The sequence below is a fragment of the Salmo salar genome, unplaced genomic scaffold, assembly GCF_905237065.1.
Source record: "Salmo salar unplaced genomic scaffold, Ssal_v3.1, whole genome shotgun sequence".
NCBI classification, from domain to species: Eukaryota; Metazoa; Chordata; class Actinopteri; order Salmoniformes; family Salmonidae; genus Salmo; species Salmo salar.
The window spans coordinates 50001-74684 of NW_025550369.1; the positions used below are offsets into that span (position 1 = coordinate 50001).

General features: G+C 44.2%; 1 protein-coding gene across 1 annotated transcript in view; it reads left to right on the forward strand.

The window, feature by feature from the left end:
- The window catches only part of LOC106599067 (dynein axonemal heavy chain 6-like), a gene marked incomplete at its 3' end in the record, with an annotated part of 84196 nt that overhangs the window by 42373 nt on the left and 17139 nt on the right, over positions 1 to 24684 (forward strand). The window contains 13 exon segments of the mRNA XM_045713723.1: positions 3596 to 3757; positions 4107 to 4244; positions 4812 to 4979; positions 5485 to 5633; positions 7601 to 7708; positions 7977 to 8103; positions 10697 to 10909; positions 12394 to 12615; positions 12784 to 12906; positions 17686 to 17868; positions 18338 to 18481; positions 23166 to 23387; positions 23714 to 23861. Of these exon segments, the coding sequence (XP_045569679.1) occupies positions 3596 to 3757; positions 4107 to 4244; positions 4812 to 4979; positions 5485 to 5633; positions 7601 to 7708; positions 7977 to 8103; positions 10697 to 10909; positions 12394 to 12615; positions 12784 to 12906; positions 17686 to 17868; positions 18338 to 18481; positions 23166 to 23387; positions 23714 to 23861 (2107 nt within the window).

Below are 24684 nucleotides of genomic sequence, written 5' to 3' on the forward strand. Positions count from 1 at the left end.
ATCCATTAACCTGTTGTATGTCTCTCTCTAGGATCTCTCTATCCATTAACCTGTTGTATGTCTCTCTCTAGGATCTCTCCATCCATTAACTTGTTGTCTCTCTCTAGGATCTCTCATCCATTAACCTGTTGTATGTCTCTCTCTAGGATCTCTCTATCCATTAACCTGTTGTATGTCTCTCTCTAGGATCTCTCCATCCATTAACCTGTTGATGTCTCTCTCTAGGATCTCTCTATCCATTAACCTGTTGTTGTCTCTCTCTAGGATCTCTCTATCCATTAACCCGTGTATGTCTCTCTCTAGGATCTCTCCATCCATTAACCTGTTGTCTCTCTCTAGGATCTCTCTATCCATTAACCTGTTTTATGTCTCTCTCTAGGATCTCTCCACCCATTAACCTGTTGTCTCTCTCTAGGATCTCTCTATCCATTAACCCGTTGTATGTCTCTCTCTAGGATCTCTCCATCCATTAACCTGTTTATGTCTCTCTCTAGGATCTCTCTATCCATTAACCCGTGTTGTCTCTCTCTAGGATCTCTCTATCCATTAACCCGTTGTATGCTCTCTCTAGGATCTCTCATCCATTAACCTGTTGTATGTCTCTCTCTAGGATCTCTCTATCCATTAACCTGTTGTATGTCTCTCTCTAGGATCTCTCCATCCATTAACCCGTTGTTGCTCTCTCTAGGATCCCATCCATTAACCTGTTGGTCTCTCTAGGATCTCTCTACCCATTAACCTGTTGTCTCTCTCTAGGATCTCTCCACCCATTAACCTGTTGTCTCTCTCTAGGATCTCTCTAGGATCTCTCCACCCATTAACCTGTTGTCTCTCTCTAGGATCTCTCTAGGATCTCTCCACCCATTAACCTGCTGTTTCTCTAGTCTCTCTAGGATCTCTCCACCCATTAACCTGTTGTCTCTCTCTAGGATCTCTCTAGGATCTCTCCACCCATTAACCTGTTGTCTCTCTCTAGGATCTCTCTAGGATCTCTCCACCCATTAACCTGTTGTCTCTCTCTAGGATCTCTCCACCCATTAACCTGCTGTCTCTCTAGGATCTCTCTAGGATCTCTCCACCCATTAACCTGTTGTCTCTCTCTAGGATCTCTCTAGGATCTCTCCACCCATTAACCTGCTGTCTCTCTCTAGGATCTCTCTATCCATTAACCTGCTGTCTCTCTCTAGGATCTCTCTAGGATCTCTCCACACATTAACCTGTTGTCGTCTCTCTAGGATCTCTCCACCCATTAACCTGTTGTCTCTCTCTAGGATCTCTCTAGGATCTCTCCACCCATTAACCTGTTGTCTCTCTCTAGGATCTCTCTAGGATCTCTCCACCCATTAACCTGTTGTCTCTCTCTAGATCTCTCTAGGATCTCTCCACCCATTAACCTGTTGTCTCTCTCTAGGATCTCTCTAGGATCTCTCCACCCATTAACCTGTTGTCTCTCTCTAGGATCTCTCTAGGATCTCTCCACCCATTAACCTGTTGTCTCTCTCTAGGATCTCTCTAGGATCTCTCCATCCATTAACCTGTTGTTCTCTCTCTAGGATCTCTCTATCCATTAACCCGTTGTATGTCTCTCTAGGATCTCTCCATCCATTAACCTGTTGTCTCTCTCTAGGATCTCTCCACCCATTAACCTGTTGTCTCTCTCTAGGATCTCTCTAGGATCTCTCCACCCATTAACCCATTGTTGTCTCTCTCTAGGATCTCTCCACCCATTAACCTGTTGTCTCTCTCTAGGATATCTCTATCCATTAACCCGTTGTATGTCTCTCTCTAGGATCTCTCCATCCATTAACCCGTTGTATGTCTCTCTCTAGGATATCTCTATCCATTAACCCGTTGTATGTCTCTCTCTAGGATCTCTCTATCCATTAACCTGTTGTATGTCTCTCTCTAGGATCTCTCTAGCCATTAACCTGTTGTATGTCTCTCTCTAGGATCTCTCTATCCATTAACCTGTTGTATGTCTCTCTCTAGGATCTCTCTATCCATTAACCTGTTGTGTCTCTCTCTAGGATCTCTCCATCCATTAACCCGTTGTATGTCTCTCTCTAGGATCTCTCTACCCATTAACCTGTTGTCTCTCTCTAGGATCTCTCCATCCATTAACCCGTTGTATGTCTCTCTAGGATCTCTCCACCCATTAACCTGTTGTATGTCTCTCTAGGATCTCTCCACCCATTAACCTGTTGTATGTCTCTCTAGGATCTCTCTATCCATTAACCCGTTGTATGTCTCTCTCTAGGATCTCTCTATCCATTAATCCGTTGTATGTCTCTCTCTAGGATATCTCTATCCATTAACCCGTTGTATGTCTCTCTCTAGGATCTCTCCATCCATTAACCTGTTGTATGTCTCTCTCTAGGATCTCTCCATCCATTAACCTGTTGTCTCTCTCTAGGATCTCTCTATCCATTAACCTGTTTTATGTCTCTCTCTAGGATCTCTCCACCCATTAACCTGTTGTCTCTCTCTAGGACTCATCATTAACCTGTTGTATGTCTCTCTCTAGGATCTCTCTATCCATTAACCTGTTGTATGTCTCTCTCTAGGATCTCTCTATCCATTAACCCGTTGTATGTCTCTCTCTAGGATCTCTCCATCCATTAACCTGTTGTATGTCTCTCTCTAGGATCTCTCCATCCATTAACCTGTTGTATGTCTCTCTCTAGGATCTCTCTATCCATTAACCCGTTGTATGTCTCTCTCTAGGATCTCTCTATCCATTAATCCGTTGTATGTCTCTCTCTAGGATCTCTCTATCCATTAACCCGTTGTATGTCTCTCTCTAGGATCTCTCCATCCATTAACCTGTTGTATGTCTCTCTCTAGGATCTCTCCATCCATTAACCTGTTGTCTCTCTCTAGGATCTCTCTATCCATTAACCTGTTGTCTCTCTCTAGGATCTCTCCAGCCATTAACCTGTTGTCTCTCTCTAGGATCTCTCTAGGATCTCTCTATCAATTAACCTGTTGTATGCTCTCTCTCTAGGATCTCTCTATCCATTAACCCGTTTGTATGTCTCTCTCTAGGATCTCTCTATCCATTAACCCGTTGTATGTCTCTCTCTAGGATCTCTCCATCCATTAACCTGTTGTATGTCTCTCTCTAGGATCTCTCTATCCATTAACCCGTTGTATGTCTCTCTCTAGGATCTCTCTATCCATTAACCCGTTGTATGTCTCTCTCTAGGATCTCTATCCATTAACCCGTTGTATGTCTCTCTCTAGGATCTCTCTATCCATTAACCTGTTGTATGTCTCTCTCTAGGATCTCTCTATCCATTAACCCGTTGTATGTCTCTCTCTAGGATCTCTCCATCCATTAACCTGTTGTCTCTCTCTAGGATCTCTCCATCCATTAACCTGTTGTATGTCTCTCTCTAGGATCTCTCCATCCATTAACCTGTTGTATGTCTCTCTCTAGGATCTCTCTATCCATTAACCTGTTGTATGTCTCTCTCTAGGATCTCTCTATCCATTAACCCGTTGTATGTTTCTCTAGGATCTCTCCATCCATTAAGCTGTTGTATGTCTCTCTCTAGGATCTCTCCATCCATTAACCCGTTGTTTGTCTCTCTAGGATCGTTGCTACCTGTGTCTGATGGGGGCTCTTCAGTTAGACCTTGGTGGGGCTCCAGCAGGACCAGCTGGTACAGGGAAGACAGAGACCACTAAGGACCTGGCCAAGGCTCTGTCCATCCAGTGTGTTGTCTTCAACTGTTCTGATGGACTGGACTACAAGGTACTGATTAGACTTACCAGCACAGCGCCTTCTATTCCAGTGCTCTAGCACTGCACGGCTGAGTCAGATAATCAGAGATTGATGATGAGTTGGTTATTTCAATCAGCTGTGTAGTGCTAGGGCAAAAACCAAACCGACTTTGGGAAACCCTGTTCTCTCCCCCTCTTCCTTTACCCTTCTAATCATAACCCTCTTCCTGTCTCTCTGTCTCTCTCTCTCCTATTGTCTTTGTTTTACCCAGACACTAACACTAGGGGACAGTGTCACCACAGCAGTGGATCTTCTTCATAATGAAGGATCCTGTTATATTCCTGCTATCTGCTGAACCAATCACCTGTCTGTGTTTCAGATGATGGGGAAGTTCTTCAGTGGTCTGGCCCAATCAGGGGCCTGGTGCTGTTTTGATGAGTTTAACCGCATCGACATCGAGGTGCTGTCTGTCATCGCCCAGCAACTCATTACTATCCGCAATGCCAAGATGGCCAAGGTATACCCTCCCCTTTTATAATACCTTTACATTTAGAAACTGGGTGGTTCGAGGCCTGAATGCTGATTGGCTCAAATCCATGGTATATGAGACAGTATACCACGGGTATGACAAAACGTTTATTTTTACTGTTCTAATTATGTTGATAACCAGTTTATAATAGCATTAAGGCACCTCTGGGTTTGTGGTATATGACCAATGACCAATATAGCCGTGGTATATTGTCCAATAACCACACCTCCTCGGGCCTTATTGCTGAAATATATCACAAATACAGTATATACTGGTAGCTACAACTCACCACCATCCACAATGTGAAGATGGCCAAGGTATAGCTACACCTGGTCACCCACAGCCTTCCTCTAATCTCCATCCATCATACCAGTCAGGCAAGATGGATGTCCGCTCGGCTGAAGAAGTTGTTATCCCTCTGAACTAAAGCCTGGATATCAGTCTAACAGAGGTAGTTCCTGTTGTCAAAGTGATGTGTACTCTACCAAAGAAAACAAGATGGTAGATGCTCACAACCTGGTTTAGTCCTCCTGTCATGTGGTCTCTGTCTTGTAGCTGTCCAGGTTCATGTTTGAGGGCAGAGAGATCAAGCTGGTGATGACATGTGCTGCCTTCATCACTATGAACCCAGGCTACGCTGGACGCACTGAGCTCCCTGACAACCTCAAAGCCCTGTTCAGACCCATAGCCATGATGGTGCCCAACTATGCCCTGATCGCTGAGGTAACTGGGGGGCTGGGGATGTGTTACGGTGCTGTGGTCATTTGTAGTTGGGGACCAGATAACTGACTTCCGTTTCTCCCCCTCCTGCTTCCATTCTCTCCTCCCCCCACCCCCCTCCTCTAGGTGATCCTCTACTCTGAGGGTTTTGAGTCCAGTAAGACTCTGGTCCAGTAAGATGACCTCTCTCTCTCTCCTCTAGGTGATCCTCTACTCTGAGGGTTTTGAGTCCAGTAAGACTCTGGTCCAGTAAGATGACCTCTCTCTCTCTCCTCTAGGTGATCCTCTACTCTGAGGGTTTTGAGTCCAGTAAGACTCTGGTCAGTAAAATGACCTCTTTCTCTCTCTCCTCTAGGTGATCCTCTACTCTGAGGGTTTTGAGTCCAGTAAGACTCTGGTCTGTAAGATGACCTCTCTCTCTCTCTCCTCTAGGTGATCCTCTACTCTGAGGGTTTTGAGTCCAGTAAGACTCTGGTCCAGTAAGATGACCTCTCTCTCTCTCCTCTAGGTGATCCTCTACTCTGAGGGTTTTGAGTCCAGTAAGACTCTGGCCCGTAAGATGACCCAGATGTACAAGCTGTGTTCTGAGCAGCTCTCCCAACAGGACCACTACGACTTCGGCATGAGGGCCGTCAAGTCTGTCCTCGTCATGGCAGGGTAGGACCCACAGGGGGTGTTGTTCTCTACCGGTCTAGGTTAGGACACAACGTTGTACCCAACCTGTTCAATCAAACCGGTATCTGTTAGAGTTTGGGGGTAAAAAAACAAGGTACTTTTGAACTCGTCATGACCGGATAGGACACAGAGAGAAAAACTGAACTCTATTCAATCAAAACCACAAGCCAGTATCTGACCGTTTCTGGGCTTATGAAAAAACAAGGTAAAGGTAGCTTTATGTACAAATCAGATTGAACCGATGTTCAGTTTTATCCTCATAGTGCCGTTTACAGATCCCCCTCTACCCAGAACCCCCTACCTTTACGCATTTTACAGGCAAATGTGAACCCTTGGTTGCATCCCCAATGGCACCATATTCCCTATGCAGTGCACTACTTTTGACCAGCTTTAGATAGGGAATAGGGTGCCATGTGAGACACAGCCCCTATTGTCAAAGCTGAGAGTGACACAGTGCAGGAGGGTGACAAGGAGAGCAGACTAGACGAGGGAAAAGCCTTGTTTCCTCTCTGCAGGGCTGACTCAGAGAGAATAGGATAGTAGCATAGGACATCCTGCCTGGTCCACTGACACATTCCTCATCAGATGACAGCTCCCTGACAGGAAGAGCAGACTAGACGAGGGAAAAGCCTTGTTTCCTCTCTGCAGGGCTGACTCAGAGAGAATAGGATAGTAGCATAGGACATCCTGCCTGGTCCACTGACACATTCCTCATCAGATGACAGCTCCCTGACAGGAAGAGCAGACTAGACGAGGGAAAAGCCTTGTTTCCTCTCTGCAGGGCTGACTCAGAGAGAATAGGATAGTAGCATAGGACATCCTGCCTGGTCCACTGACACATTCCTCATCAGATGACAGCTCCCTGACAGGAAGGACTGAGACACTATATCAACATCATATTAAAGATGATTGGCATCATTCAGATCCTCCTGGTCCAGATGTGGTAGTGATTTCCCCTGTCTGTCCCATCCATCACGCTTTATCCCAGATTGACTCACGCAGCTATTTTCTTGTCACAGGGTGAGTTGTTCATTTTACAGGTGTGTGAGTAACAAGCCCTCTGGCTGCCTTTAGAGCCACCCTCTTCTGTCTGTCTCATTCGCTTTTTACTACCGCTGTAAATCCAATTGAATGGGCCTGCCATTATCACCCTGTGTGTGTGGGTGTGTGTGTTACAGCACATTATTAATGAATGGGTTGATGAACAGTCACTGAGGAATCATCATCCACCTTCATTAGCCTAGCTCTGGGAAACAAGGGAGAGAGGCAGAGTAAAGAGAGAGACAGGAGGAGAGGAATTCACTTCTACCTAACAACCTCCAACCAAGCTGTGTGTGTCTGCATGTGTGTTTGTGTGTAACAGAGAGATGGTGAGTGTGTTTAAAGTGATGTATTCAGTTCAGCGACCTTTAGACGACCCAGTGATGTATTCAGTTCAGTGACCTTTAGACGACCCAGTGATGTATTCAGTTCAGTGACCTTTAGACGACCCAGTGATGTATTCAGTTCAGTGACCTTTAGACGACCCAGTGATGTATTCAGTTCAGTGACCTTTAGACGACCCAGTGATGTATTCAGTTCAGTGACCTTTAGACGACCCAGTGATGTATTCAGTTCAGCGACCTTTAGACGACCTAGTGATGTATTCAGTTCAGTGACCTTTAGACGACCCAGTGATGTATTCAGCGACCTTTAGACGACCTAGTGATGTATTCAGCGACCTTTAGTCGATTCCAAATTGAAGTCAGTCAATTCAGGAAGTGATTTAAAGTTAAAAACATTTGAAATACTGTAAATAGCTTATCGTTTTCATTGTATTGAAAATTCGATTTTGACTTCAAATGGAATTGACCTGACCCATGTTAACTACAACTTCAGACATGAATGTCTTTGAAGAGAGAGGGACCCCCACATTTCTAGAGAATGTATTGTGTGTGTGACCCCTGCAGCTCTCTGAAGAGAGAGAACCCCCACCTGAGTGAAGACGTGGTTCTGATCAGGGCTCTGAGAGACTCCAATCTGCCCAAGTTCCTCACAGACGACGCTGCGCTCTTTGGGTGAGAGAACACACATAGACCCTGACACACACACACACACACACACACACACACACACACACACACACACACACACACACACACACACACACACACACACACACACACACACAGACAAACCAATGGTGTCCCACAGCTAATGCATGTTACAGCACTATGGAGAAGAATAGAACGTTACACTGTTATACGTTCATGATGCCTTACTGCAGACTCTGCTGTGTGTGTTTGTCCGTATGACGGTTCTGTGTTTGTGTGTTCTCTGCTCTAGTGGCATCATGTCTGACCTGTTCCCTGGCGTGTCCATCCCTGAACATGACTACGGTGTTCTCCAGACCACCATCCTGGAGTCTCTAGTAAAACGCAACCTGCAGCCCCTACCCAGCATGACGCACAAGGTACTGACTGACCCTACCCAGCATGACGCACAAGGTACTGACTGACCCTACCCAGCATGACCAACAAGGTACTGACTGACCCTACCCAGCATGACGCACAAGGTACTGACTGACCCTACCCAGCATGACGCACAAGGTACTGACTGACCCTACCCAGCATGACGCACAAGGTACTGACTGACCCTACCCAGCATGACCAACAAGGTACTGACTGACCCTACCCAGCATGACCCACAAGGTACTGACTGACCCTACCCAGCATGACCAACAAGGTACTGACTGACCCTACCCAGCATGACCAACAAGGTACTGACTGACCCTACCCAGCATGACGAACAAGGTACTGACTGACCCTACCCAGCATGACCAACAAGGTACTGACTGACCCTACCCAGCATGACCAACAAGGTACTGACTGACCCTACCCAGCATGACCAACAAGGTACTGACTGGACCTACCCAGCATGACCAACAAGGTACTGACTGGCCCTACCCAACATGACGCACAAGGTACTGACTGACTGCCCCAACCCAACATGACCAACAAGGTACTGACTGACCCTACCCAGCATGACGCACAAGGTACTGACTGACCCTACCCAGCATGACCAACAAGGTACTGACTGGACCTACCCAGCATGACCAACAAGGTACTGACTGACCCTACCCAGCATGACCAACAAGGTACTGACTGACCCTACCCAGCATGACCAACAAGGTACTGACTGACCCAACCCATCATGACCAACAAGGTACTGACTGACCCTACCCATCATGACCAACAAGGTACTGACTGACCCTACCCAGCATGACCAACAAGGTACTGACTGACCCTACCCAGCATGACCAACAAGGTACTGACTGACCCTACCCAGCATGACCAACAAGGTACTGACTGACCCTACCCATCATGACCAACAAGGTACTGACTGACCCTACCCATCATGACCAACAAGGTACTGACTGACCCTACCCAGCATGACGAACAAGGTACTGACTGACCCTACCCAGCATGACCAAAGGTACTGACTGTCACCCTACCCAGCATGACCAACAAGGTACTGACTGACCCCACCCACATGACCAACAAGGTACTGACTGACCCTACCCATCACTGTGACGAACAAGGTACTGACTGACCCTACCCATCATGACCAACAAGGTACTGACTGTCCCTACCCATCATGACCAACAAGGTACTGACTGACCCTACCCATCATGACCAACAAGGTACTGACTGACCCTACCCATCATGACCAACAAGGTACTGACTGTCCCTACCCAGCATGACCAACAAGGTACTGACTGACCCTACCCATCATGACCAACAAGGTACTGACTGACCCTACCCAACATGACCAACAAGGTACTGACTGACCCTACCCAGCATGACGCACACGGTACTGACTGACCCTACCCAGCATGACCAACAAGGTACTGACTGACCCTACCCATCATGACCAACAAGGTACTGACTGACCCTACCCATCATGACCAACAAGGAATTCACTGGCCCTACCCATCATGACCAACAAGGTACTGACTGACCCTACCCATCATGACCAACAAGGAATTCACTGGCCCTACCCATCATGACCAACAAGGTACTGACTGACCCTACCCATCATGACCAACAAGGAATTCACTGGCCCTACCCATCATGACCAACAAGGTACTGACTGTTCCTACCCAGCATGACCAACAAGGTACTGACTGGCCCTACCCATCATGACCAACAAGGTACTGACTGACTGCCCCAACCCAACATGACCAACAAGGTACTGACTGACTGCCCCAACCCAGCATGACCAACAAGGTACTGACTGACCCTACCCAGCATGACCAACAAGGCTGTGACCAACAAGGACTGACCCTACCCAGCATGACTAACAAGGTACTGACTGACCCTACCCAGCATGACTAACAAGGTACTGACTGACCCTACCCAGCATGACCAACAAGGTACTGACTGACTGCCCCAACCCAACATGACCAACAAGGTACTGACTGACCCTACCCAGCATGACCAACAAGGTACTGACTGTTCCTACCCAGCATGACCAACAAGGTACTGACTGGCCCTACCCAGCATGACCAACAAGGTACTGACTGACTGCCCCAACCCAACATGACCAACAAGGTACTGACTGACTGCCCCAACCCAACATGACGCACAAGGTACTGACTGACCCTACCCAGCATGACCAACAAGGTACTGACTGGCCCTACCCAGCATGACCAACAAGGTACTGACTGCAGCACCAACAAGGACTGAGACTGCCCCAACCCAACATGACCAACAAGGTACTGACTGACTGCCCCAACCCAACATGACCAACAAGGTACTGACTGACTGAACTTATGTATTCATTTATATAAACATAACATAGGCCTCAAAGTGCTTCATATAATAAAGTTATCAATGATGGCTATGTCATTACAAATGATCAAGGATAAACACAAAAACATAATTCAACAAAATCATTCAATTTGGTTCAGTTTTACTTCAAATGAAAATCTATGAATTAGTGCTGATGTATATTCCTTATATGTTTCTCCATGTGGTTGTAACCCTTCCTCTCCCTCCCTCCAGGTGATCCAGCTGTATGAGACCATGATAGTACGTCATGGTGTGATGTTGGTGGGTCCTACAGGTGGAGGGAAGACCACGGTCTACACCATCCTGTCTGATACCTTAGATACCCTGTGGCAGGCTGGCCACGGGAAACACAACCCCTTCTACCTCCCTGTCAAGACATACGTCCTCAACCCCAAGTCTGTCACCATGGGAGAGCTCTACGGAGAGGTACGCCTGGCTGACAATTCATCTGTGCACTAACAGACTCACATACTGTAACTTCATTTCAACCATTTGTTGTCTATGATGTACTAATGGCTTTTCTGATGTTAATAAAGCTATAGGGGCTGATTCTCTTGACCCCTTCTAACTGCAGCTCTCTGCTCCACTGACAGCAGAACCACTGACCTTCATTTGAACTTGACTATTGTTTCTGGTGTTCCCCTTTAAGATCTGGAAAGTGGCGCGTGTCCTCCCCCTACATGAAGGAGGAGATCCTTCTGACTTAGATAACTACCGTCCAATTTCCAAATGATCTTCCCTTTTCAAACTTTTAGAATCCCTGACCAACTTTCAGCTAAGAACTTTTAAACTTCTTAATGTGAACCAATCGGGTTTTAGACCTGGACACAGCACTGGTTCAGCTGCTACGGTTATTCTAGATGATGTGTTAAATTGCTTGGATCATAAAAAATCATTCTGCTGCCTTGTTTATAGACCTTTCCAAGGCCTTTGACACTGTTGACCGTCACATTCTCATTCAAAGGCTGACTGAAATAGGTCTGGGTCAGGCTTTTTGCAAATGGTTTGAGAATTATCTGTCAGACAGGACTCAATGCATGATTTCTGATGGTGTTAAGTCTAGTTTCCTGGATATTACAAAAGGTGTACCGCAGGGGTCGGTACTGGGACCTGTTCTCTTTACTATTTATGTAAATAATATTGGTCTATCTGTTAACTTGTAATATTCATCTGTATGCAGACGACAGTGTGATGTATGCCATTGACCCAACTGTTGACCAGGCTATGTTAGAGCTGCAATCTGACCTTGTTACCTTACAGAATGCCCTGGTTGGTTTAAAACTGGTACTTAATGTGGGCAAGACTAAATGCATGTTGTTCACTAATTCTCTCCAAAATGTTTCAGATGGACTACATATTTATTGGATGGTTCTCCCATCAATCGGGTTCCCACCTATAAATATCTGTGCATTTCGATTGACAAAGACTTAATGTTTAAAAAATATATGGATGAGCTAGTTAAGAAGCTAAGATTTAAAGTGGGCTTCTGTTTTTAGACATACTGTAGATCTGGCCTCTCCCTAAATAGCAGGAAGCAGGTTGTTAACTATGGTCATGTTTTATTGGTAATGTACATTTTTCTTCCTGTTTGTGAGAAAATGTTTGTACTCAGGGCACCATTGGGAATGAGACCCTGGTCTCAATTGGGCTGCCCTGAATAAATAAAAGTGAATACAACATTTGTTCAATCAGTCTATAAATAAATCTATCCATAAACAGTCAGTTGATTTGTTAACAGTTAACCATCCAACTCATTAATGTACCAATTAGTCCAATCAATGTATCCTTCGTTCTCTTGCTCGCTCGTTTACTCACTCACTTGCTATTGGTTTTTACCAATGTATATACACAAACATATGTCACAAAGTGCATAACATGAGCCCCTAACCTTTAATCCCTGACCCCTACAGGTGAACATATTGACCCTGGAGTGGCGTGACGGCCTGATGGCGCTCAGCGTGCGAGCGGCCTGCAACGACACCAGTGATGACCACAAGTGGATCGTGTCGGACGGTCCGGTGGACGCGCTGTGGATTGAGAACATGAACACGGTCCTGGACGATAACAAGATGCTGTGTCTGGCCAACAGCGAACGCATCAAACTGACCCCGTCTATACACATGGTGTTTGAGGTCAGAGGGGTCAAGGGTTATAGGTTAGGGGTCCCTCTTCACTGCGTTCTAGTGTTGATGACAAGTGGGACAGTCACTATGGACTTCTTTGACATGAACAGATAATAGTGACATGTTAAAGATCCAAACTTGGTAAACGCTCTGCAACCTCTGTGTTGTGTGTCTCAGGTCCAGGACTTATCGGTGGCGTCCCCAGCCACAGTGAGTCGCTGTGGGATGGTCTACATCGACTCTAACGAACTCAAATGGATGCCCTATGTCCAGACCTGGATCACTGGTCTGACTAACAAGGTGATGTACCATTCTCCTTAACATGGTCCAGACCTGGATCACTGGTCTGACTAACAAGGTGATTTACCATTCTCCTTAACATGGTCCAGACCTGGATCACTGGTCTGACTAACAAGGTGATTTACCATTCTCCTTAACATGGTCCAGACCTGGATCACTGATCTGACTAACAAGGTGATTTACCATTCTCCTTAACATGGTCCAGACCTGGATCACTGGTCTGACTAACAAGGTGATTTACCATTCTCCTTAACATGGTCCAGACCTGGATCACTGGTCTGACTAACAAGGTGATTTACCATTCTCCTTAACATGGTCCAGACCTGGATCACTGGTCTGACTAACAAGGTGATTTACCATTCTCCTTAACATGGTCCAGACCTGGATCACAGGTCTGACTAACAAGGTGATTTACCATTCTCCTTAACATGGTCCAGACCTGGATCACTGGTCTGACTAACAAGGTGATTTACCATTCTCCTTAACATGGTCCAGACCTGGATCACAGGTCTGACTAACAAGGTGATTTACCATTCTCCTTAACATGGTCCAGACCTGGATCACTGGTCTGACTAACAAGGTGATTTACCATTCTCCTTAACATGGTCCAGACCTGGATCACAGGTCTGACTAACAAGGTGATTTACCATTCTCCTTAACATGGTCCAGACCTGGATCACTGGTCTGACTAACAAGGTGATTTCCTGCTCTGATCACATCTCTACACCATCAGAATATACTTCTACCATGTCTTCATAATCATAACGCCCCTCGGTGGAAGTAGCTGTATGGGCTCAGTCAAGCCTGTTTCCCGTTGGAAATCTGTATTCTCATGTTATCGTTCTGTGAAGATCACAGAGAATGTTGCGTGTCTCAGACCAAAGACAGAGGTGTATCTAACTATATAGATGGCTAGAATGGTACTCCTACCGTCAGTGTCAGCAGATCCATCATAAACATCAACCACCACAACACATCAAAGATCATCATGTGACCCGCCACCTCTAACCTTTACACATTCTCTCTTGTATCATTAGAGGATCCTGTGAACTGTCCCTGTCTTTATGGTAACTGTGTCTTTAAATGGTTTTATATCCTCCCTCCTACTGCTGCTGTGGTTTCTGATGTTATAGCTGACAGATGATACAGACCTACAGTGTTGTCAGATGGGTTTTATCTGCTGTGGTTTCTGATGTTATAGCTGACAGATGATACAGACCTACAGTGTTGTCAGAGATGGGTTTTATCTGCTGTGGTTTCTGATGTTATAGCTGACAGATGATACAGACCTACAGTGTTGTCAGATGGGTTTTATCTGCTGTGGTTTCTGATGTTATAGCTGACAGATGATACAGACCTACAGTGTTGTCAGATGGGTTTTATCTGCTGTGGTTTCTGATGTTATAGCTGACAGATGATACAGACCTACAGTGTTGTCAGATGGGTTTTATCTGCTGTGGTTTCTGATGTTATAGCTGACAGATGATACAGACCTACAGTGTTGTCAGATGGGTTTTATCTGCTGTGGTTTCTGATGTTATAGCTGACAGATGATACAGACCTACAGTGTTGTCAGATGGGTTTTATCTGCTGTGGTTTCTGATGTTATAGCTGACAGATGATACAGACCTACAGTGTTGTCAGAGATGGGTTTTATCTGCTGTGGTTTCTGATGTTATAGCTGACAGATGATACAGACCTACAGTGTTGTCAGATGGGTTTTATCTGCTGTGGTTTCTGATGTTATAGCTGACAGATGATACAGACCTACAGTGTTGTCAGATGGGTTTTATCTGCTGTGGTTTCTGATGTTATAGCTGACAGATGATACAGACCTACAGTGTTGTCAGATGGGTTTTATCTGCTGTGGTTTCTGATGTTATAGCTGACAGATGATACAGACCTACAGTGTTGTCAGAGATGGGTTTTATCTGCTGTGGTTTCTGATGTTATAGCTGACAGATGATACAGACCTACAGTGTTGTCAGATGGGTTTTATCTGCTGTGGTTTCTGATGTTATAGCTGACAGATGATACAGACCTACAGTGTTGTCAGATGGGTTTTATCTGCTGTGGTTTCTGATGTTATAGCTGACAGATGATACAGACCTACAGTGTTGTCAGATGGGTTTTATCTGCTGTGGTTTCTGATGTTATAGCTGACAGATGATACAGACCTACAGTGTTGTCAGATGGGTTTTATCTGCTGTGGTTTCTGATGTTATAGCTGACAGATGATACAGACCTACAGTGTTGTCAGATGGGTTTTATCTGCTGTGGTTTCTGATGTTATAGCTGACAGATGATACAGACCTACAGTGTTGTCAGAGATGGGTTTTATCTGCTGTGGTTTCTGATGTTATAGCTGACAGATGATACAGACCTACAGTGTTGTCAGATGGGTTTTATCTGCTGTGGTTTCTGATGTTATAGCTGACAGATGATACAGACCTACAGTGTTGTCAGATGGGTTTTATCTGCTGTGGTTTCTGATGTTATAGCTGACAGATGATACAGACCTACAGTGTTGTCAGATGGGTTTTATCTGCTGTGGTTTCTGATGTTATAGCTGACAGATGATACAGACCTACAGTGTTGTCAGATGGGTTTTATCTGCTGTGGTTTCTGATGTTATAGCTGACAGATGATACAGACCTACAGTGTTGTCAGATGGGTTTTATCTGCTGTGGTTTCTGATGTTATAGCTGACAGATGATACAGACCTACAGTGTTGTCAGATGGGTTTTATCTGCTGTGGTTTCTGATGTTATAGCTGACAGATGATACAGACCTACAGTGTTGTCAGATGGGTTTTATCTGCTGTGGTTTCTGATGTTATAGCTGACAGATGATACAGACCTACAGTGTTGTCAGATGGGTTTTATCTGCTGTGGTTTCTGATGTTATAGCTGACAGATGATACAGACCTACAGTGTTGTCAGATGGGTTTTATCTGCTGTGGTTTCTGATGTTATAGCTGACAGATGATACAGACCTACAGTGTTGTCAGATGGGTTTTATCTGCTGTGGTTTCTGATGTTATAGCTGACAGATGATACAGACCTACAGTGTTGTCAGATGGGTTTTATCTGCTGTGGTTTCTGATGTTATAGCTGACAGATGATACAGACCTACAGTGTTGTCAGAGATGGGTTTTATCTGCTGTGGTTTCTGATGTTATAGCTGACAGATGATACAGACCTACAGTGTTGTCAGATGGGTTTTATCTGCTGTGGTTTCTGATGTTATAGCTGACAGATGATACAGACCTACAGTGTTGTCAGAGATGGGTTTTATCTGCTGTGGTTTCTGATGTTATAGCTGACAGATGATACAGACCTACAGTGTTGTCAGATGGGTTTTATCTGCTGTGGTTTCTGATGTTATAGCTGACAGATGATACAGACCTACAGTGTTGTCAGATGGGTTTTATCTGCTGTGGTTTCTGATGTTATAGCTGACAGATGATACAGACCTACAGTGTTGTCAGATGGGTTTTATCTGCTGTGGTTTCTGATGTTATAGCTGACAGATGATACAGACCTACAGTGTTGTCAGATGGGTTTTATCTGCTGTGGTTTCTGATGTTATAGCTGACAGATGATACAGACCTACAGTGTTGTCAGATGGGTTTTATCTGCTGTGGTGTCTGATGTTATAGCTGACAGATGATACAGACCTACAGTGTTGTCAGATGGGTTTTATCTGCTGTGGTTTCTGATGTTATAGCTGACAGATGATACAGACCTACAGTGTTGTCAGATGGGTTTTATCTGCTGTGGTTTCTGATGTTATAGCTGACAGATGATACAGACCTACAGTGTTGTCAGAGATGGGTTTTATCTGCTGTGGTTTCTGATGTTATAGCTGACAGATGATACAGACCTACAGTGTTGTCAGAGATGGGTTTTATCTGCTGTGGTTTCTGATGTTATAGCTGACAGATGATACAGACCTACAGTGTTGTCAGAGATGGGTTTTATCTGCTGTGGTTTCTGATGTTATAGCTGACAGATGATACAGACCTACAGTGTTGTCAGATGGGTTTTATCTGCTGTGGTTTCTGATGTTATAGCTGACAGATGATACAGACCTACAGTGTTGTCAGATGGGTTTTATCTGCTGTGGTTTCTGATGTTATAGCTGACAGATGATACAGACCTACAGTGTTGTCAGATGGGTTTTATCTGCTGTGGTTTCTGATGTTATAGCTGACAGATGATACAGACCTACAGTGTTGTCAGATGGGTTTTATCTGCTGTGGTTTCTGATGTTATAGCTGACAGATGATACAGACCTACAGTGTTGTCAGATGGGTTTTATCTGCTGTGGTTTCTGATGTTATAGCTGACAGATGATACAGACCTACAGTGTTGTCAGATGGGTTTTATCTGCTGTGGTTTCTGATGTTATAGCTGACAGATGATACAGACCTACAGTGTTGTCAGATGGGTTTTATCTGCTGTGGTTTCTGATGTTATAGCTGACAGATGATACAGACCTACAGTGTTGTCAGAGATGGGTTTTATCTGCTGTGGTTTCTGATGTTATAGCTGACAGATGATTTATCTTGATAACTCTCTATCGATTGATTGTTTGACATGGATCTTTATCTTAATTCAAAAGCCAACTTTTACCTCTTTTTCCTTGATGTCCTGATCATACATTTAAATTGCCCTGCTTCTCACTCTCTCTGCCCTCTCTGTTGCTGTCTCTCCCTCCCCCTATCCTCCTCTCCCTTCCACCTCCTCCATTCCCTCCCACTCTCCCCCCCTTCAGCTCCCTGAAGCAGTGCGTGTGTACCTGTTGGCGTTGTTTGAGCAGTACGTGGAGAAGGGTCTTCAGTTTGTGTGGAAGCGTTGTGTCCAGGCCATGGGCCAGGTTGACATCAGTAAGGTCACTACCCTCTGCTGCCTGTTGGAGGCGCTGCTGCTGGGAGACGGAAGACCAGATCTCAAGATGGTAGGCTAAATGTTACTAGAACGCAGCATGACCACAACCACATATTAACCAGTCATTATACACATTTATAAACTGGGTTGTTCTAGCCCTGAAATCTGATTGGCTGACAGACGGGGTATATCAGACCGTATACCACGGGTATGACAAAACATTTATTTTTACTTCTTTAATTACTTTGTTAACCAGTTTATAATAGCAATAAGGCACCTCGGGGGTTTGTGGTATATGACCAATATACCACGGCTAAGGGCTGTATCCAGGCACTCCACGTTGCGTCGTGCTTAAGAACAGCCCTTAGCCATGGTATATTGACCACCGCTTATTAAGTACAGCTCCATCTGTGTGTGTGTGTGTGTGTGTGTGTGTGTGTGTGTGTGTGTGTGTGTGTGTGTGTGTGTGTGTGTGTGTGTGTGTGTGTGTGTGTGTGTGTGTCTGTGTGTCTCTGTGTCTCTGTGTGTGTGTGTTCTAGGAAGCTAAGCACCTGAACAGTGTGTTGTGTCAGACGTTTGTGTTTTGCTACCTGTGGTCTGTGGGGGGTAACCTGACTGACAGCCACTGGGATGCCTTCGACAGCTTCGTCAGACAACAGTTTGAAGACAATAATGACGCCAAGGTTAGTGGGGCCTTCATCACCGTCATTATAGTCAAAATCATCATCATTATAATCATCATCATAGTCAGAATAATTTCATTTGAAGTGGGAAGTTTACATACACTTAGGTTGGAGTCATTAACACTCGTTTTTCATCCACTCCACACATTTCTTGTTAACAACCTATAGTTTTGGCAAGTCGGTTAGGACATCTACTTTTTGCACAACCCAAGTAATTTTTACAACAATTGTTTGCAGACAGATTATTTCCCTTATAATTCACTGTATCACAATTCCAGTGGGTCAGAAGTTTACATACACTAAGTTGACTGTGCCTTTAAACAGCTTGGAAAATTCCAGAATTATAATCATCATTATAGTCAGAATTATAGTCATTATAGTCCGAATTGTAATCATCATCCTCATTATAGTCAGAATTATAATCATCATCATTATAGTCCGAATTATAATCGTCATCATTATAGTCAGAATTATAATCATCATTATCATTGTAGTCAGAATTATAATCATCATCATCATTATAGTCAGAATTATAATCATCATCATTATAGTCAGAATTATAATCATCATCATTATAGTCAGAATTATAATCATCATCATTATAGTCAGAATTATAATCGTCATCATTATAGTCAGAATTATAATCGTCATCATTATAGTCAGAATTATAATCGTCATCATTATAGTCAGAATTATAATCATCATTATCATTGTAGTCAGAATTATAATCATCATCATCATTATAGTCAGAATTATAATCATCATCATTATAGTCCGAATTATAATCATCATCATTATAGTCAGAATTATAATCATCATCATCATTATAGTCAGAATTATAATCATCATCATTATAGTCAGAATTATAATCATCATTATCATTGTAGTCAGAATTATAATCATCATCATCATTATAGTCCGAATTATAATCATCATCATTATAGTCCGAATTATAATCATCATCATTATAGTCCGAATTATAATCATCATTATCATTGTAGTCAGAATTATAATCATCATCATCATTATAGTCAGAATTATAATCATCATCATTATAGTCAGAATTATAATCATCATCATCATTATTGTCAGATTCATCATCTACACCATAGCATGCTTATCACACACACAGGGGAGAGCACACACACTATATACTGTTTTCTATTCCATACCATCAGAGGACTGCATTTAAAAAGACCCTGCATTTCCAGACCTGTTCAAAGCTTTATCTATTACCAGGGTCCCACATAACCTGCCCAGGCTGCCATACATATTACTGAAGGCCAACACTCGTCGCCAGGTGCTAGCTAGTATTAGCATGCTACAGAGGTGTAACTGGGGAATGGGGATTCTGTCCTGTTTCCTTCTAAGGTTAGATTTTCTTATCTGAAACGCCATGGGCAAGAACTAGGACCAGACCCTTTCTGCCTGGCTAGAATTTTCTCTTTAAGCCGAACTGAACTCGAGAACCAACTTCTCTCGTTAAAAACTGCATATGTGACATCGACATTAGTCAAAACATTTATTTGGATTTCCACAATGCCACTTGACCACTACCACAGGATAAACAGCTGCCCACTACCACAGGATAAACAGCTGCCCACTGCCACAGGATAAACAGCTGCCCACTACCACAGGATAAACAGCTGCCCTCTACCACAGGATAAACAGCTGCCCACTACCACAGGATAAACAGCTGGCCACTACCACAGGATAAACAGCTGCCCACTACCACAGGATAAACAGCTGCACACTACCACAGGATAAACAGCTGCCCTCTACCACAGGATAAACAGCTGCCCACTACCACAGGATAAACAGCTGCCCACTACCACAGGATAAACAGCTGCCCTCTACCACAGGATAAACAGCTGCCCATTATCACAGGATAAACAGCTGCCCTCTACCACAGGATAAACAGCTGCACACTACCACAGGATAAACAGCTGCCCATTATCACAGGATAAACAGCTGCCCTCTACCACAGGATAAACAGCTGCACACTACCACAGGATAAACAGCTGCCCTCTACCACAGGATAAACAGCTTTGAGACAGTCCTGCCCAGTAGCACAGCGCGTCGGACTTTGTTTGCACAAGACAACACGTCACACATTTTTTAACTTGTGAAGTACTGCATCAAACACCTTAGCTAGTTGTATTGATAAATATCCTACTGCATCAAACACCTTAGCTAGATGTATTGATAAATATCCTACTGCACCCAACACCTTAGCTAGATGTATTGATAAATATCCTACTGTACCCAACACCTTAGCTAGATGTATTGATAAATATCCTACTGCATCAAACACCTTAGCTAGATGTATTGATAAATATCCTACTGCACCTAACACCTTAGCTAGATGTATTGATAAATATCCTACTGCATCCAACACCTTAGCTAGATGTAAACTTGCATGACTAAATGCTCCCTTGCCAAAAACGTCAAAATTAATGACAGATTTCTTGAGTTATCTTAAATTCATTCTGACTCTTTTTAGGAAGTGATACTGGCTTTGTTCTTATGGTGTCCTATGGGGGACAAACATCAGTAACTGCCACATCAAACCACACCTCCAAGACTGACATTTTTCTTAATGAGCAACAGAAAAACACTTGCTGAATCGGTGCGTTCAGTCACTCTTTAAGTCCTCTGAAAGGGTTTAAAATCAAATAGAGCCCTTACCTGTGCAATCAATTCAATATGTAGACTGCTACCAATTATGAATATCTGACGAAGACTGCTACCATGTAAGTGTATTCAGTTGTTTTTATCAATTGGATATATGCAACAAAAACATGTGCTGTAAAGGCATGCCGTTTTAGTAGATGGATATGGACATGTTGAAATGAGCATCTCTAAAGGTATCGGTAGGAACACCTCTGTCTGTCCCCTCAGCAATAAGGACAGCAGGTGAAAGAGGCTGGAAGAGAAGTAGATTTCATATATCTGCAGAGAACTTTCAATGTATTTCATCATGCCATCAATGGAGACTATGGTTGCCATTGGTTGGTATCACAGTAATGATATCCAATAGAAACTCTCTACTTTCCTCTTCTGGAAGTGCCCGCTGGGTTGTAACAGTGTAATGATGGATATAATGTTGTATTCCTTGAGTGAGTCTGTGGAGGAGTAGAATATGCATCATTTACCTGTTAGTGGAGTGAGAGAGTGTGAGAGAGAAAGGATGAAGGCTGAATGTGTTACGGTCCAAAACTAACAAAGATGATTTGTCCTGGAGGATCTAAACATGCATGCACACACACCCCCAGACACCAACACAAGGCTGGTGTAGTCTGTCTCTGGGGATAACTAATGTGCAGCTCAGAGAACCTGAGGCGACTGTCGCTCTGTCTACTGTGGAGTTAGGGGCCATTATGTACCCATTCATATTCCTGTCTACTGTGGAGTTAGGGGCCATTATGTACACATTCATATTCCTGTCTACTGTGGAGTTAGGGGCCATTATGTACCCATTCATATTCCTGTCTACTGTGGAGTTAGGGGCCATTATGGACCCATTCATATTCCTGTCTACTGTGGAGTTAGGGGCCATTATGTACCCATTCATATTCCTGTCTACTGTGGAGTTAGGGGCCATTATGTACCCATTCATATTCCTGTCTACTGTGGAGTTAGGGGCCATTGTGTACACATTCATATTCCTGTCTACTGTGGAGTTAGGGGGCCATTATGGACCCATTCATATTCCTGTCTACTGTGGAGTTAGTGGCCATTATGTACCCATTCATACTCCTGTCTTCTGTGGAGTTAGGGGCCATTATGTACCCATTCATATTCCTGTCTACTGTGGAGTTAGGGGCCATTATGGACCCATTCATATTCCTGTCTTCTGTGGAGTTAGGGGCCATTATGTACCCATTCATATTCCTGTCTACTGTGGAGTTAGGGGCCATTATGGACCCATTCATATTCCTGTCTACTGTGGAGTTAGGGGCCATTATGTACACATTCATATTCCTGTCTACTGTGGAGTTAGGGGCCATTATGTACACATTCATATTCCTGTCTACTGTGGAGTTAGGGGCCATTATGTACCCATTCATATTCCTGTCTACTGTGGAGTTAGGGGCCATTATGGACACATTCATATTCCTGTCTACTGTGGCGTTAGGGGCCAGTATGTACCCATTCATATTCCTGTCTACTGTGGAGTTAGGGGGCATTGTGTACACATTCATATCCCTGTGTGTCTGTAATGATATGTGTGCCAGGTTGGCTCTCGCTGACAGTAAACAAACCACATGCACCCACACACCTCGAACAGCAGGACACCAAGTCCAGGGGGACAAACACAACACACAAACTCTCACACACTGCAGGGGGGGGGAACGGAACACAAACTGTCACACACTGCAGGGGGGAAACAGAACACATGTGCAGGGCGGTGAAAACACAGTCAACAACTAAGAGCACAGGCTTCTCCAGGCATCAGTTACCTTAACATAGAGACACACAGGCCTGCACCCTTTAATGGTGTTCTGACCACCAAACTGTTACATCCAGACATGGCTTTGTCTGCCTGCTTCCATCATGACATTTCCAGTGTTAGAATATATTAAACATTATCACTATCAACCCTGTTAGATCTGTATGACTTAGGGACAGTAAATACTGTATTTGTCTATATTGTGTGGTGTGTGTGTGTGTGTGTGTGTAGCTGCCCAGCTCGGGGGACCTGTGGAGTGTGTTCATGGACTTCAACCACAAGCGTCTGGAGCCGTGGGAGAGGATCATCCCCTCCTTTAGGTACAACAAGGAACTGCCCTTCTTTGAGATGTTGGTTCCCACCACCGACACGGTGCGTTATGGCTACCTGATGGAGAAACTGCTGTCTGTAGGACACTCTGTCCTCTTCACCGGCATCACCGGAGTAGGAAAGGTATGCTTACACACACACACACACACACACACACACACACACACACACACACACACACACACACACACACACACACACACACACACACACACAACTAAACTGCTCTAGACTGTTCCTTCGATATCTTCTGACATGTTGATATTTCAACCTTCCATATTGTTGTCCTGCACCACTGCTTGTCAGAGGCATCTCTTACTAGTTGTATTAGCTGGACCTTGTGGAGAAATACACATTGATCATGGAATGAATCTAACACTCACTGTTAACCCTATGCATTCCTAAGTGTTTCCTCAGGGGGTTCTCTTGTCTCTCTGTGTGTGTGTCAGTCTGTGGTGGCCCGTGGTCTTCTGAACAGTGTCCAGGAGAAGGGAGGCTATGTTCCCGTCTATATCAACTTCTCAGCCCAGACCACCTCGGCCAGAACACAGGAGATGATCGAGTCCAAACTGGAGAAGAAGAGGAAGAACATTCTGGGTGAGAGAGAGAGAGGAATATTGGGATAGAGATACAGTAACTAGCAATACATTCTGGATGAGAGAGAGAGGAATATTGGGATAGAGATACAGTAACTAGCAATACATTCTGGATGAGAGAGAGAGGAATATTGGGATAGAGATACAGTAACTAGCAATACATTCTGGATGAGAGAGAGAGGAATGTTGGGATAGAGATACAGTAACTAGCAATACATTCTCAGAGAGAGAGAGGAATATTGGGATAGAGATACAGTAACTAGCAATACATTCTGGATGAGAGAGAGAGGAATATTGGGATAGAGATACAGTAACTAGCAATACATTCTCAGAGAGAGAGAGGAATATTGGGATAGAGATACAGTAACTAGCAATACATTCTGGATGAGAGAGAGAGGAATATTGGGATAGAGATACAGTAACTAGCAATACATTCTGGATGAGAGAGAGAGAGGAATATTGGGATAGAGATACAGTAACTAGCAATACATTCTGGATGAGAGAGGGAGGAATATTGGGATAGAGATACAGTAACTAGCAATACATTCTGGATGAGAGAGGGAGAGGAATATTGGGATAGAGATACAGTAACTAGCAATACATTCTGGGTGAGAGAGAGAGAGGAATATTGGGATAGAGATATAGTATCTAGCAATACATTCTGGATGAGAGAGAGAGGAATATTGGGATAGAGATACAGTAACTAGCAATACATTCTGGATGAGAGAGAGATGAATATTGGGATAGAGATACAGTAACTAGCAATACATTCTGGGTGAGAGAGAGAGAGGAATATTGGGATAGAGATACAGTAACTAGCAATA